General features: G+C 38.8%; 1 protein-coding gene across 1 annotated transcript in view; it reads right to left on the minus strand.

Moving 5' to 3' along the window:
- The window catches only part of gucy2f (guanylate cyclase 2F, retinal), a 28,845-nt gene that overhangs the window by 2,036 nt on the left and 9,664 nt on the right, over positions 1-17,145 (minus strand). The window contains exons 7-17 of the mRNA XM_015952043.3: positions 14,482-14,562; positions 14,162-14,338; positions 13,105-13,261; positions 8,735-8,884; positions 7,832-7,980; positions 7,562-7,725; positions 5,558-5,750; positions 5,217-5,391; positions 647-745; positions 471-565; positions 295-380 (exon numbers count right to left, since the gene is read on the minus strand). Coding sequence (XP_015807529.1) covers positions 295-380; positions 471-565; positions 647-745; positions 5,217-5,391; positions 5,558-5,750; positions 7,562-7,725; positions 7,832-7,980; positions 8,735-8,884; positions 13,105-13,261; positions 14,162-14,338; positions 14,482-14,562 — 1,526 coding nt within the window. The remainder of the gene's footprint in view (positions 1-294; positions 381-470; positions 566-646; positions 746-5,216; positions 5,392-5,557; positions 5,751-7,561; positions 7,726-7,831; positions 7,981-8,734; positions 8,885-13,104; positions 13,262-14,161; positions 14,339-14,481; positions 14,563-17,145) is intronic.

Consider the following 17,145-nt stretch of genomic DNA (forward strand, 5'->3'; position numbering starts at 1 on the left):
AAGAGTCAGGAATCGATGAGAGAAAACTCTGGGTGTAGAGATGCATTTCGGTCAACTGATAGCCACTACACTCCACAACACAGACACCGGCCGGCGTTCGGCTCCTATACCTCCTGAGTCTGAACTGAGAAGGTCAAGCCTTCTTCTCGGCTTTCTTTCTCCTGTAGGCGGCTACATCCTCAGGCCGGAGCCCATGACTGTCTTCTCTGAAGTTACAGTTTGCATAAGTTTACAGCAGACATAAAAACACAAACATCATCAAAAAAGTAAGGAGTAGAAGATCTGAACTCTTACCCTGCTCTTATTTCTGGTGGTTTCGGCAAAGGTTTGGTGAAGTCGGTTTTGCCCACAAGCCAATATGTTTCTTCAATACCTTTACCCTGCCAAAAATGACCAAACAGATATTATATTCCAGATCTGAAACAATAAATGACACAAATCTTCAATAAAAATCCATCCCGGTTTGTTACCTTCAACTCTGTCTTTCCTCTGATGTCTATTTTATAACCTTCATTAAGAGAACGGAGGATCTTCACAGTGCTACAGTTCACGTGAATTCTATAAGCTGGGATGAGAAGAGTACTTTTACCAGCTGGAATGGAGGGAAACACCCAGAGGATTAAAGTATTGAGTAAAATAAACTCACGCAGTCCAGTGGATTCCATGCGAGAGGCAGTGTTAACGGTGTCTCCAAAAAGGCAATACCGTGGCATGGTGAGACCCACAACCCCGGCAACACATGGCCCTGCACACACACACACACACACACACACACACACACACACACACACACACACACACACACACATGCGGGAGTACACAAGGTTGAGCTGAGAGCAGGGCTGCGAGGATGTGAACAGATGATTGACAACCATTAGCTACGAGTTCACTAGCTAACAAAAGCTAACAGAGGTTTGTGGGCGCTTTTAACCAGAAACATGCGGTTGAGCGACTTTCACGTGAAGCAGGCGTCAACTCGCCCAGCTGTGGTGTTTCTGTGGTCTCCTTCAGAGAGCCCCACAGGCAGCCAGCACTACAGCCTTGCACTGCAGCAATCAAAGCTGGGCGGCCAGGGCACACAGCAGCCCCTTCATGTATATCCGTGAAGGTGCCGCTACAGAAGGAAGGTAGACCGTACCAAGTTTCGTTAACCAGCCCTACCAACCTGTCAAATTTCAAACCATTTTTGACCAAGCAGGTCAATTTTTTACCCTATTCAACCAGTGAATTTAAGTATGTAAATCTAATTATATTTACTGAAAAAAATGGAGCAGAGATTTCTTGGATTGTCTGTTAGTGCAATCATCAATACCACATTTTGCTATATTTATCCAATAATTGCCTAATTAATATCCAGACATGAATACATAGAAGACGCAACTGATGGCCAAGTTAAGAGGACCTAAAACTTTTAATGTGGCCTTCCCGGAGCAAGCTGCAAGCGCTACTTTTGAGGACTCATATGCTACCTGTCAACCAAAAAACAATTAATTATAATTCCAAGCTTTAATTACATCTAAATGGATAAAAAAAATCCCCCCCCCCATCAGAGATGTCATGACCAGTGTTAATTTTCACAAGAAATTTTATTTTAGTTTTAGTCTATTTAATTTTAGTCACAATTTAGTTATTCAGTTATTTTTAGTTTTAGTCCACTAAAATACAAAGCTATTTTAGTAGACTAAATTAGATGTATTCAGCTTTTGATGCAAACATTTTCAGCTTGTGTAAAGTAAATTTTAAATAGAGCTACTTGAAACTGTAAAGAAATATGAAAAATCCACATTTCACACTTTGGATGAATATATCTATATTTATAACTGTTTCTATGACAATTATAAACATAAAATACCAAAATGAACACAGACAGTTTGCCTCTCAATATAACTAAAATAAACAAATCTGTGTGATGAGCAGTAATATTCGTAAACACGACAGTAATGACATCATGTCAAAAATACATGTAAATGTAGCTATTACTCTAATAATGCGGAGGTAAATGGTAAGAATGGTTTTCCGGTGTGTTTATTAGCGTTTTATTAAACTGATTGATCAGACACCTGAACGTTTCTCCTCACAAAAGCACTGCTAGAACGCAGAACGCTGATCATATAGGCCATAACAGCGTCATGAGAATAAAAACGATTAGACAACATGATGCGTGGCGCGCCGCTTCATGAGCTCGGTTCACTGAGCTCCAGCACTCCCTCACCTGCCCCCGCTCGCTGCTAACAACCCAGATGTGTACTCAGTCACCAAGCAAATGTTTTTCAGATCTTCACGTCTACTGCTTTTACTCCCAGCCCTGGCCATATTGTCCTTTTAGACATGACTTTTACCGGCATAAACATCAATATATGATGACTGGTTACCCACTAGCTTGTACAAACAGCGGCTGGCTCCGAACTCTGATTGGTTGTTTTCTTGTCTAGGCCCACCTTTTCCATTTTCAGATTGGTTCTGTTTTTTGGTCTCCCATTGTTTCCATTTTCTGGTTTGATTTTTGTTTTGATAATTAGTTTGTCACAAAAATGTAAAAAATGTAGTCATTGAAATTAACACTTGTCATGACTGTTTGCTTTGAAGTTGGCATTTTTCCACATGGGAGTCAATGGGAATTTGCTCTGGTTTGGACCCAGCACCTATAAGATGAGAGAACTGCAATTTTTGTCACTTCCCCGTTGGCTTCACTTTAGACAGTGGGAGTTTGCCCTTTGACCACACTGCAGCCTGTGTAACCACCTTACCTTACCATACCATTTTATTTACTTTACTTTATACTTCAGAATCACAACAAGGTTGAACAGTGATGTCCATTAAGGCAGCACATAAAAGCACATCACCTACATAATAAATACAAGCCACACCATTCAACATTTTAAAAGCCAAAGAATAAAAATGAGTCATTAAACAAGACTTAAACATAGGGAGGGGGCCTGTCTGACCTGGACGGTTAGCACATTCCAGTCTCGGTTCTGCCACTCTTAAAACTCTCTGCCCATTTGTCAGCGACATCTGACCAGCAGACCTGAGTGAACGGGACTGAGTATAAGGTTGTAAAAGGCCAGAAAGGTAAGTAGCCATTGAGGACCAAAAAAAAAAAAAAAAAAAAAGTAAGAGCATTTTAAAAGTGATCCCTGCACCGGCAACTGGTGGAGAGATGCCATGACTGGTGTAATATGTTTATGTATGTAGCAGACACTTTTGTCTAAAGAGACTTACAGGTGATAATCAAGCCATCAGGCTGCCCTTGAGGCTAACAACAAGCACTATTCAGTCAATCCTTGGTGGCAGCGAGGCAGCATAATCAATCATAGAGGGAAGTGAACATGTGTAGTAGAGTGGGGGGAGGGTGCTAGTTTAGAAGATGCTCTCTGAAGAGCTGGGTCTTCAGGAGTTTCTTGAAAATCAACAAGGAAGCCCCTGTTCTAGTAGTTCTGGTAGGTCATTCCACATCTGTGGAACGATGCAAAAACGTTTAGCTAGGATTGTCCAGGTGAATATTCATGTCTCCAAGGACCATTGTGAGACAGTCATGCTCAGGAATGGAGAAGAGCAGGGTGTCGAGTTCATCTAGAACGTCTCAGAATTGTCCTGGTTGTCGATATATAACAAACATAAGGAAACAAGGAATTTCTTTGGTGCAGTTACCTGTATGTAATGTGCTCCAACGAGATGCCTTGCCAGCAAAGAATGTTTCATAATGGCAGAAGGTGTAGAGAAAAAAGCAAGGACCCAAGAATCAGTCCCCGAGGAACCCCCCCAGGGCAGAGGTGCACAATTTGATCTATAATCACCAACATGCACACTGAAAGCTGTCAAACTGATAGGACCTAAACCACTCCAGTGCTGATGCAAAAATACCCACCCACTGCTCCAACCTAAAGAATAATTTCTCATGGTCAAAGGTATCAAAGGCCACACATAAATCCAGCAGCACCACAACAACAGAGTCCCCAGAGTCCATTTCCAGCAGAATGTCGTTAAAAACCTTAAGTAATGCAGTCGCCGTGCTGTGATGAAATTTAAACCCTGACTGAAACACCTCCTCAATCCCCTGGCCAATCAGAAAGGCTTTAAGCTGATCAAAGACCACCTTTTGCAAATCCTTAGAAAGAAATTAGAGTCTTGATATAGGTCTAAAATTTGATAGCATTTTAGCAAGTTTGAGGCTATCAGGGACCAAGCCAGAGGTTAAACTTTCTGTTAATGGACAGAACTGCAGGACCTGGGCGGACAGAAATGCTTCTTTAAGGTGAGGAGGTAAAATATCATGGGAGCCAGAGGATTTCATGTTTGTGACCAGATTTTAAGAAAAAGAAGAGTCAATGGCAGAAAGTTAAGTCAAATGCTCTGATTGGACTCAATGAGTTTTGGTCTTTGTGGAAGCTGCACGGATTCTGATCCTCACCCATTCCACACTTAGTGTAAATGAGGCTTTAGTCTAGCCTCTTAGATATCCTGTCCAGTTTAGTCCAGTTTCTTCCTGTGCCCATTCCTGTGCCTGGAGCTCTCCTGATGTTGATCAAAAAACTTTAATTCACTGAAAGCCTCTGGGTGATCTGCTCACCTGCATTTAGATCCTCTACACACCTCAAATCATGACACTTCATAACAAACTGTCAGAGTGACGAATCCATTAAGCTCCTTGTATTATTAGCATTGTTCTCAGTGGCCTAATGCTATGAGTGTCCACTGAGAAACTGTGGGTTCAAATCCAAGGCCGGGTCATACCAATACTTAAAACAAAAATGAGACCCAATGCCTCCCTGCTTGAAACTCAGCATTAAGGGGTTAGATTGGGGGTGGGGTGGGTGGTGGTGGTGGTGGTGGGGGGGGGGGGGGTTAAAGCATCAAATGATTCTCAAGTGCGGCTGTATCTGCAGCTCAGGGGAAGAGTCAAATGTAGAGAACAAATTTCACATAACAGTGTGACAACTAGTGAGACTTTTACTTTAATTCTGTCTGAGATAATTCAATTGCATGTTTCAATATTGCAACTTTGAATATCAATACCCTTTTTGTTAATTTAAGTCAAGGCTACAAAAGTCACTTCAGAAGGAAGAAAAGACCACATGTGGCCCTAGCCCCACAATTTCTGAATTCTGAAACCGGTATTTTAATGGAGATAGACAAAAAGAAAGCTCTCTTTTAGAAACCCACAGCATTTGTCATGTATTCAGAATCGAAGTGAGTCTTGCTTTTTGCCAGCCCACCTGAGTGAATTCCTATTCGTATCCTCACGGGCACGTCTGGCATGTGTCTCATGTGAAAGGTGCCCACAGAGCTGAGGATGTTCAGTGACATGTTGGCAATCTCTGCGGCGTGTTTGTTGCCATTTCTCTTAGGAAGGCCAGATGCCACCATGTAAGCATCACCAATGGTCTCCACCTGCATGAAATTATTCCAATTTGGACAAACTTGGTGTTGGAGCATGTTTGTATATGTACCATTAGAGAACATGACTGAGAAAGTAACACTTTATGATATATAAATTATAATTTAACAGACATGTGTAAATAAGGATCTGATGGGTGAATCTGGTCTATTCTCTGACCTTGTAGACATCATGGTTACTCAGCACAGCATCGAACAGAGTGTAGAGGTCATTGAGAAGGTCAACCACTTCAATGGGATCACTGAGCGAGGATATGGTGGTGAATCCAACAATGTCACTGAAGTATATTGTCACCTGATCAAAATACTCTGGTTCCACTGTGGCGCCCGTCTTTAGGGCCTCAGCGACTGAGCTGGACAGGAAATGTAGAAAAGTTGAAGGCATTAGATTCTTAAAGGTGCAAGAATGAAGTAAGAATGACATCCTGTGGTCAAATTTGCGTACTGCAGTCCATTTTTCTAAACAAAAAGTCACTTGCTCACTGCTGTTCTATGAGTTTTATGGCTGTTACCAACTACGGATCAGCACCAGAAGACTCTAGATGACGAGCAAAGACGAGTCATACAGTTAATTGATAAGTAGATAAATACATTGTCATATTTGGTGTTGGCACTCTTGGGTGTTTTACGGTAGGGAGAACTTACTACACTTAATTACAATAGTATGCCTCTGGCATTGGAGAGAATGCAGTCTGCTGTCCTGCTGTTATAGTTCTGAACAAATAATTAAAGCAAGTAAAATGCCACAATTAAATCATTACTCACTTCACACATACATTTCACTGTAATATTAAGTTCTTGGTAATTGAAAAAGTAGTTTGAGACATTTTTAGAGCAGACAATTTCTTCAAATTCGTCATTAGTATTGTTAGCTCAAAATTAGCCTCTAGCCTTCTGTACCCAAAATTAGAGTAAATCAAAAGGAAGTTGTGGCTTCTTAGGGCTACAAAAAAAAAACTTCTGATTCGCTCCTCTTTACTGAACTTAGTTCTTTAAACAACTCTGGAGCTTATTGCCTGCCAGTGTTGAATTATAAATGACGGTGCTGCAGCGTTAGATTGAAAACCCTAGGTGTTTCTCAATGCCAAGAAACCTTGCTTTGATGTCTTGGCCCCGCCCCAGTTGCCTAGGAGATATCAGGCACCACCAAGGCATGTTCCAATGTTCATGTTCTACCAAGGCGTGTGTGTTCTCCGTTTATTAGCTGTTTAGCTAGCTGAGCAAGGATACACGGGAGGTGTCTTGTAGCCTAGCCTTGGTCAAAAATTTCACCGAATACACTGCAGTATTTTTAAAAGGATGGCGGATCAGAAGACGGCAGCTACTTCTGCAGCAAATTTAGTTTAAAAGTAAGTCAACTAATTTAAAATGTTTTTTTTTTAGATCCAAAGCAATTATCTATGGTTGGTTGGTTAGTTGCTTAGTAGTTGCAGCTTTGGTGGCTAGCAGGTAGTAACTCGCTTACATATTTAATTTAACAAATATATACACAATTTAAAAAGTTAAGTCTTGTTATATATTTATATTGAAACTTATACGTATAAAAATAACGTTATCTCCCGTGTCACGTGATGCAAGTCTGTTCCATTTAACTGTTTTCTTTGACCAAGGAAGGACGGTGTCTTCTTAAGCAAGGCGCCTGGCTTCGCAGGACATCGCCTTGCAAGGCCAGGCGCCTTGACATCGAGAAACACCCCTAGTGTTCGCTTTTGAAAGGAGAAAAACTTACAATCCCCAGACAACTGTGAAGAAAATATGTTTCAATATAACCTTCCCTCCAATATGACAGACATTAGAATGTTTTGTGATTATTTCATTGTAAAATTCTTACATACTTTAAATTCAACTGCAAAAACAGATGTGTGTACTTGTCTTCATATGTTTAAGTGGACACATTTTAACTTTAACCTGTAGTGTTTGAACATTTCCACACTGTGGGGACATTTTACTGGTCCACACAAGGCTAAGCACTCTAAAACTTGGTTTTAGAGGTATGGTGTGAATTAGCTTTTAGTTTAGGTTAGGGTTAGGAAAAGAATCCTGTTGGTTAGAATTAGGGTAAAGGTTGGGCATAATGGAGTCTCTAAGATGAATGGAAGTCAATGGAGGTCCACACAAACATACAAGTATATATGTGCTTGTGTGTGTGTGTATGTTGACCCACGGAGGAAGCATCTCAGAAAGCAGCTTCTCCGTTCTCTGTTTTTCCACCTCCAACTCCTCCGTTCTTTCTCTGATCAGATCCTCCAGGTTTGAGCTGTATTGTTCCAGCATCCTCAGCATGGAGTCAATAATATTGGTTTTCTTACCCTTGTTGATGATCTTGAACTGTTGGAAATATCAGCAAATGATTCCAGTCAGATTTGGTTGATGAGAATAATCAGATGTTATTTAGTGAAACAAAAAATATTAGAACATGATGACAACAATGTACCCTATCAAAGATCTCCCCAAAGGCTGGTCTGCGATCAGGCAGCTCGCTCCAGCACTGCTTCATTAACTGGATACATTCAAGTGGAGCCTGATCTGGGGCAACGGTAGGACGGCACATTGGGGGAGGCTTTCTCACCTTACGAATGATTTCTGAGGAGAAAATAAAATTAGCAAAGAGTCATTCATTTTTAATTAAAATATGTATTTTTTTAACTAAGGATGCATGGTGTATTGTATCAACATCAGCATCGGTCAATGTTGTCCATTTTTTACATATCGGGATTGATAAATAGGCTGATTTTAACCACTGATGTTTATTTTCTTCTTGTTTCCATTTGTGTATATTTAATGGGGTGGCCACGTGGCATCTGTTTGGGTGAGTGATTGTGATGCAGGGCTGGATTATGGGTGTTCAACCCTTTGATGCATAATGGTCATTACAGTGGACAGGTACTCAGAATTGTTATTTATTTATTTTTGCTATTAAGCACAGCTGTTGAAGACTTTATTGCATTTGAGCCCCTCCATTTGGACTTCAGTAAGTCAAGCCGACATATTTCATGTTCAGAATGCACGCTGTCCAATGAGGTGGACATGTAATAAACTGTGTAAATTAAATGTTACAAAAAATATGTAAATATGAAATTTGTTTCATTTACACCTAAAGATGAATGAAAAAAATTGTTTAAAAAAATCATGGTTGAAGATTTCATAATTCATGCATCAAAGGGTTAACTAAAGCAGAGAAACATTACAAGTATTTGTATAAAATAGCAAATATTGGTTATTGGTTTAAACTGCAGTGCTAACATCAGATATTATATTGGCCCAAATGTTCCAATAGTTTTTTATGGTGTGCTACACACATGTGGAATTGTTTTCCTCGTGTGGTGTGAAGACACACCTTCAGGTGGTAAATCCAGCATGCAGTAAGGTAGACCTCTCACCACCACCTCTTGAAGGATAATTGCAAAACTGTATACGTCTCCTTTATATGTTCCTTTATGGTAATTGGTGAGGTCCCTCAGGAACTCAGGAGCAGTCCAGAAAAGTTCTAAGAAAAAGAAAATGTTGAAAAATAAAATTATATTAGTATATATTTTGTTTGAACAGGGAATCAAAATGCATATTTTTATTATGTGACACACAGAAATGTATATACAGTGGGATGCAAAAGTTTGTGTAGCTTTGTTAATTTTCATGATTTTATCTATAAATTGTTGGTGGTCATGATTGAAAATTTTCAGTTTAATACATCATATAGGAAAGTGTGCAATAATTGTTCAAACAAGATTAGGCTTATGCATAAATTTGGACACTGTTGTCATTTTATTGATTCCAAAACCTTTAGAACTAAATACTGGAACTGAAATTCACAGAACCCCAGACAGAACTACAGAAGCAGAACAAAAGTACAAAAGATATAAAAACAAACTCATAAATATAGTGAGAAGCTGTAAACGTGAATGTTTTATTAAAAAGTTAGAGCACAATAGAAACAACATAAAAGGCATCTGGAAAGTATCAAATGGTGTAATTATGAAAGAGACAGGGAATAATAACTATCCACAACATTTTATAGAGAGAAAAAATAATATTACAAACATGAATGAAGCAGTGGATGAATTCAACAAATATTTTGTAAGCATAGGATCTAAATTGGAGGAAAAAATAATAGTTGATGAGAGACAAACGGATGCCACAGAGTATGTTGAAAGAAATAAAAATTCTGTTTTTTTAAGAGCAGTTGATGAGAAGGACATTTATGATATAGTTAGAAATCTGAAGAATAAAACCAGTACAGACTGGAATGATATTGACATGAAAACAGTGAAATGTGTGATTGAGGGCATTGTAAAACCATTAACACACATTTGTAATCTTTCTTTTCAAAAGGGTGTTTTTCTGAATAACACGAAAGTAGCAAGGGTAATTCCTATTTGCAAGACAGGAGATAAGCATCAATTTACAAATTATAGACCTGTGTCAATACTATCACAATTTTCCAAAATATTAGAAAAGCTTTTTGTTGAAAGATTCGATAATTTCGTTGATCAATATGAGTTGCTGACAGAATGCCAGTATGGCTTCAGGAATATTAGGTCAACAGTCCAGGCACTGATTGATCTTAATGAGGAAATAACAAAATGCATTGACAAAAAGAAGCATGCAATAGGGTTGTTTTTAGATCTGAAGAAAGCTTTCGATGCAGTAAACTATGACATATTGATGAGAAAAATGGAAAAATATGGTTTCAGGGGTATAGTATTGGACTGGATAAAAAGTTATTTATCAAATAGACAACAATATGTGCAAATACATCAACATAAATCAGGACTAAGAAAAATACAATGTGGGGTACCTCAAGGATCAGTCTTAGGACCTAAACTGTTCATAATGTTCATAAATGATATTTGTAGGGTTTTACAAGTATTGAAGTTTGTATTGTTTGCAGATGACACAAATGTTTTTTGCTCAGGTGTGGAATTGCAACAGGTCCTGGATGTGGTCACACAGGAAATAAATAAATTTAAAAAATGGTTTGATGTAAATAAACTGTCACTAAATTTAGAGAAAACAAAATTTATGTTGTTTGGTAATGAAAGCAGATACAATGAATTGGATATAGTAATTAATAATGTAAAAATTGAGAGAGTATATGAAATAAAATTTCTTGGGGTGGTCATAGACAGCAGAATCTGTTGGAAGCCACACATCAAATATGTTAGGGGGAAGCTTGCACGGGGGATTGCTATATTGGGGAAAGCTAAGTATATTTTTAATCAGAAAGCACTTTATATATTATACAATACGATGCTACTGCCATATTTGAGCTATTGTGTAGAGGTCTGGGGAAATACGTACAAAAGTAATTTACAAACAATAACAACAATGCAGAAAAGGGCTATCAGATTAATAACAAATGCAGGATATTTGGATCACACAAATGAACTTTTTATTAAAACGCGGACAACGAAGTTCCAGGACTTGGTTAAATACAAAACAGCACAAATAATGTATAAAGTAAGAAATAAATTAATGCCTGATGAAATACAGAAACTGTTCACAGAGAGAGAAGGAGGATATAACCTGAGAGGGACACTAAACTTAAAGATACATAAGTTTAGAACAACAGTAAAACAGATGTGTATCACAATATTAGGGGTTAAATTATGGAACAATTTAGAAGAAGAAATCAAAGTAAGTACAAATATAAATGTGTTTAAAATGAATTATAAATAACATATTCTGAACAAGTATAAAGTGGAAAATAGATGATTTATGTGGATGTCCTTTATTCTAAGGAAAATTAAATATGAGCATCAATTGTAAAAAGATGTGTTTTGTTTTTCTTTTCTTTTTTTCCATATGGGTTGGTGGTTTTTGGTGACTTGTACCATTTTGTTTGTTTTAATGTAGGTTTTGTGTTACATTTAGTAAACAAGTAAAAATGACTTGTATAAAGGGGTAGGGACATATAAGTTTCGACTTCAGCCTACTCCTTTTCAGACAGAGAAGAAGAAAAAAAGGGATGATGATATGTATTTTTTCTGTTTGTGTTTTTTTAATTATGTATGTTTTCTTTGTTTGAAATAAACTAAACTATATAAAGAAATTGGTTTGGTAAGCTCAGTGACCCTTGACCTCCATACACAGGTGAATATGAGAAAGAGTAATTAAGGGGGGCCGATTGTAAGTTCCCCTCCTCTTTGCATATTCTCTGAAGAGTAGCAACATGAGGGTCTCAAAACAACTCTCACATGACCTGAAAACAAAGATTGTTCGCCGTCATGGTTTAGGGAAGGATACAGAAAGCTCTCAGATTTTAGCTGTCTGTTTCCACAGTTAGGAACATATTGAGGAAATGGAAGACCGCAGGCACAGTTCAAGTTAAGGCTCAAAGTGGCAGACCAAGAAAAATCTCAGATAAACAGAAGTGAAGAATAAAGTTAAAGTCCCATCAGTTGTCACACACACTGATGTGTGTGCGACATTTGTTCTCCGCATTTGACTCATCCCCTGGGGGAGCAGTGAGCTGCAGACACAGCCGCGCTCGGGAACCATTTGGTAGTTTAACCCCCCAATCCAACCCCGTAATGCTGAGTGTCAAGCAGGGAGGCATTGGGTCCCATTTTTTCTAAGTCTTTGGTATGACCCGACCAGGAATTGAACCCTGATCTCCCAGTCTCAGGGCAGACACTCTACCACTAGGCCACTGAGCTGGTGTAAGAGTCAGAGTCAACCCACAGACCAGCACTGAAGCCCTACAGCATCATCTTGCTGCAGATGGAGTCACAGTGCATCGTCCAACTATTCGGTGAATTTTACACAAGGAGATGTTGTATGTGAGTGATGCAGAGGAAGCCTTTTCTCCACCCACAGCACAAACAGAGCTGCATCATGTATGCTAAAGCACATTTGGACAAGCCAGCTTCATCTTGGAAGAAGGTGCTGTGGACTGATTAAACTACAATTGAGTTATTTGGGCATAACAGGGGGCGTTATGCATGGAGGAAAAAGAACACATTGTTCCAAAAAAAAAAAAAAAAACACCTGCTACCTACAGTAAAACATGGTGGTGGTCCCATCATGCTGTAGGCTGTGTGACCAGTGCAGGGACTGGGAATCTTGTTAAAGTTGAGGGACGCATGGATCCCACGCAATATCAGCAGATTCTGGAGACCAATGTCCAGGAATCAGTGACAAAGCTGAAGCTGCACCGGGGCTGGATCTATCAACAAGTCAACGACCCTAAGCTCTGCTCAACATCTACTAAGGCATTCATGCAGAGGAACAAGCAGAACATTCTGGGACGACTATCTCAGTCCCCAGACCTGAATATTATTGAAAATATGTAGTGTGAGTCAAAGAGAGCTGTCCATGCTCAGAAGCCATCAGACCTGAATGAACTAGAGATGTTTTGTAAAGAAGAATGGTCCAGAATACCTTCAGCCAGAATCCAGACTCTCACTGGAAGCTATAGGAAGCGTTTAGAGGCTGTTATTTCTGCAAAAGGAGGATCTACTAAATATTGAGGTAATTTATTTATTGTGGTTCCCAAATTTATGCGCCTGCCTGATTTTGTTTCAACAATTTATTGCACACTTTCTGTAAATCCTACAAACTTTGATTCACTTCTCAAATATCACTGTGTGTCTCCTATATGATATATGTACCTAAAATATTTTATTGTAACAACCAACAATTTATACGGGAAACTCATGGTTGCCCAAACTTAAATTTTTGCCCACTGTATTTTCAGTATAAGATCACCTTCAGGTGGAGGCTCTTCAAAGGGAGATTTCTGAGTCTCCAGGAGTTCGTTGAAGCCATAGTCTGTAATCTTGAGAACAAAGCGCCCATCCACCACACAGTTTCTGGATTTGAGGCGCCCGTGGGGGAACTCCCTGTGGTGGAGGTATTTCATTCCCTGCAAACACAATGCATTGCAAAACAGATTTTTAAAGAAGAAAAAAAATCACAGGAACTTTTGTACTAATGATAAAAGCATGCATTAGTGTATCCTTGTTGGCCAAAGAGAGAATGGCAATGTAATAAAAATCTATTTTACAAATGTGTTTAATATGATCGATAAAAGTCAGAAGTGTTTCCCATAGACATGTTTTCCAGCCGTGGCGTCAGAGTCAAAAATCATACCCAGGTTCTTCACTTGTAAAGAATGATTAAAAGTTAGTGACTATGCAGACTCAAGACTGATGACTAAATCTTCAGTTTTGTCCTGGTTTAGCTGGAGACAGTTTTCTGCCATCAGGAATTGATGTCTGGAATGCAATAAAAATGCGTCTCTTGGCTGTGTGTCATCGAGTGACACATAGATGTAAAACTGTGTTTCATGTAGCTTTTCTACAACAATCTTCATATAAATTACTTATGATTGTATAGGTGTTTCATGTCCTCCCTAGGATGCCGACTGTACAACTGGCACAGGACTACAGATGTAAACTAGCCTATGGCTTACTCTGGCATGTTTCAGTGTGACTGATATTAACATGCACTGTCCTGATTATTAAATAAATAAATTGAAATTGAAAAAAAATCACATATCCACATAACTGTTAACTATGTGTGTCCCAATCACACTGCCAAGTGGGAGCATTTAAAGTTCAAAAAGCAATGGGCCTAAAATCAAACCCTGGGGCACACCACATGTCAGTTTGCAGAGAGGAGCAGTTGTAAACTTACCATGAAGCTCCTGTCTGTGAAATATGATGTGAACTAATTACAGACAGCACCAGAGAGGTAGTAGGAAAAGCAAAGTAGCTAAAAATGGTAAAATGAAGGTTATAAGGAGGACAGCACTGGTCCTTACCTTAATAAGATCAAGCAGAAGAGAGGACTTGAACATCCAGTCTAATTTAACATCCTCGTTCCTGAGCAGATCCTGCAGACTGCCTCGTGAGCAGTGCTCCGTCACTACAGCAAACACTGAGCAGTCCAAAAAGAAACCCAGGAATGGATTTACATTCTCATTTCTCAGGTCCTTCATCTAAAAGATAGAAACAGGAACACGGGTATGAGGACCATAAATTTGTCTCTGTTTTCACTGGGTTGTAAGAAAGAAGCAGGTTATATTATCAGTATATTGAAGAGAATTAATGTCAGATTACGCGGAGTTCAGCAACATGGTACCTTTGTAAAAATCCTGGTGGTGCTTTGTTTCACCTCCTTGAATTGACCCTCATCAAATTTCTTCAGCCAAACCCAGTCTCCCTAAGAGGAGAAAACATTCAACAATTTAAAAAGTAAGTTGTGGTTCACTTGTTTAATCAATACATTTGCAGTGGTATCTTGTACGAATGGAGGCCTGGGAAGTCATACTTGGGGAATAAAAGCTCAGATGTGCTTCATTCAGTACTAATCAGCTGGAAGATAGGACAGCATGGCAGGATTTGGGCTCTTATTTCCTGATATTTGGACTTCTTGCCTCAGATTGGCTAACAGCAATGCAACTGTACTACTGGCTCAGTTTGCTTTGCAAACTTGATGTTTTTTTTCTGTAAATAACACAAGCTTAAAGGAGTTCTGCCATGTTGTGGAGTTGCTAATGCTACAGGTTAGCTTCTAGTAGTTAGGACATTCTCTGCACTTTCCTGGATGCCATACCAACAACATCCTTCCCTGCTTAAGAGCCAAGATGGGTGACTCCATGAAAGTTAAGTTTTAGTCTTATGTAGATATGTCAGGCATTTATGAATCAAACGTTTTCCCCTCAATTTTCTATCACAAGCTAATGCAGGAAGTAGAGGTAGAAGACTAGTTTCACGTTCAGCCTGCATGTTAAACTTATTGACCGATCATCTTTGTTTGTTTCTTTATTTATCTATTTCAAACATGAAAAAATAAAAGTAAATAAAATAATTTTTGACAATCAACATTGTTTGAAATGGGGGTAGGTTGAAGTATGTACTTTACATATTTTTGAAGGTTTCAAAAGAAAAAAAAGTCAAATGCAAACTTCAACGTATCAATTCATTCATTTGACCTAATTTACACTTTTTTCCAAATAAAAGCATGAAAAGGAATAAGAAATACTACAAAGTCAAACACAGAACTGTGCAGTCAAACAAAACAAAAGACTCTCATTTACAGTTTTTCTCAGTTGCTTTGGTGCATTTCTCACAACAGAATTAAACTTTGCACAACAGTTAGTTCAACCTCCACAACATGTTGTCGTTTTGGCACAACCTAGTGGCGGTTTCACATTCATTTCGTCCAAAGGCAAATGCCTTTGGACATGAAGCAGTTGAGTAAGTACAAATATCTAAAGAATGGTCACTTTTGACTTGCTATTCATCACTATCTCCTTGCTTTTATCATGAATGTCACAATTATTTATACTTGTACCGGCTGAATAGTCATTGTCCTTACAACTAATAGTCTTCATTTCATTGCTTGTGTCATTGCACTCAAAATTGTTGAACATCTTGTCAAACACTTTGTACACCCATTTTGAAAACCCTATTTTTAAGGAGTTTTCATGGAAATCTCCATAAATTTCTTTTCTCAGGTGAACCTTATCTCACACTAATGAAAACTGGTGTGTGTCCTGGTGACAACCGGACAATGTATGTAGTGGTTTGGGATAATGTTAGCTTCCATCACTCTGCTGTAGTCAGGCAGTGGTTTGCAGCACACGACAGGATGCTTATGGAGTTTCTTCCTCCTTACACTCCATTCCTGAATCCAACTGAGGAGTTTTTCTCTTCCTGGAGGTGGAAGGTATATGACAGACATCCACATACCCAAATGGCCCTGCTAGCAGCCATGGATGCAGCATGTGATGACATCACAGCAGAGTCCTGCAGAGGATGGATTCGCCACTCCAGGAGATACTTTCCTCGCTGCATTGCGAGGGATGACATCCGTTGTAATGTAGATGAAAATTTGTGGCCAGACAGACAGGAACGTCTGGATGTGCCAGAATGATTTACTGTACCTGTATGTTACAGTACTGTGCAATACTGCATGTACTGTTACATGCACTGTATATTGTTCACATTTGTGCACAGCTCTACCAAAGGGTGATTTTATGTTTACATGTATTCTACAGTAAACAAGTGACTGTAGCATATTTTTCTTTTGCACAATGCTGTAGAATTACAAACACTTCTATAGAGTACAGTAAAAATGTAAAACGTACGTATTCAGTGTCTCAGTTACTCCCAAAACTCCCATAACATCTACAGTAACTTTACTGCACATTTCAAATGGCTGTACAAGTAGGGCATAGTGCTGTCTTGAGCATTTTCTGGTGTCACCAAATATTCTTGCAATGGAAAACACTGAAATTGTAAAATGTCATGGTGAAAACATGACAAAGCCATTTGACTATCTTGTTCATAAAGATGGTGTCAAGACTTTTCATTTTGATGGCACTGACAGTTTCATGGACATGAATACTTGCTTTTGAGAAATGGATGATCATTTTTGATCATGTGACGTGCTTTTGCAGGCTATCCTCTAGGTTTTGCAGTTTGCACTAATTGTTTTGAGAAATGCACTAACTGCTGTGCAAATGTTAATAGTGTTCTGAGAAACGCACCAAAGCGACTGGGAAAAACTGTATACACTATCAATAATGTCTAACCTTTTCCAGGTTTTTACTGCACTTCATTTATATATGCTTTAAATATTTGTTATTAGAATTTTCTTTTGAATTGGCTTATGATTTTGTTTTGCTTTATGTCATCTGTTAGACCAGTCCATATTTTAATACCTGCCACTGAGACACACCAGCTTTTTAATGTTGTTCTGAAAGCATGTGTTTAGCTCTTAGGTTGTACCCTCCATCCT

This window comes from Nothobranchius furzeri, chromosome 13, assembly GCF_043380555.1.
Source record: "Nothobranchius furzeri strain GRZ-AD chromosome 13, NfurGRZ-RIMD1, whole genome shotgun sequence".
In the NCBI taxonomy this organism is placed as follows: domain Eukaryota; kingdom Metazoa; phylum Chordata; class Actinopteri; order Cyprinodontiformes; family Nothobranchiidae; genus Nothobranchius; species Nothobranchius furzeri.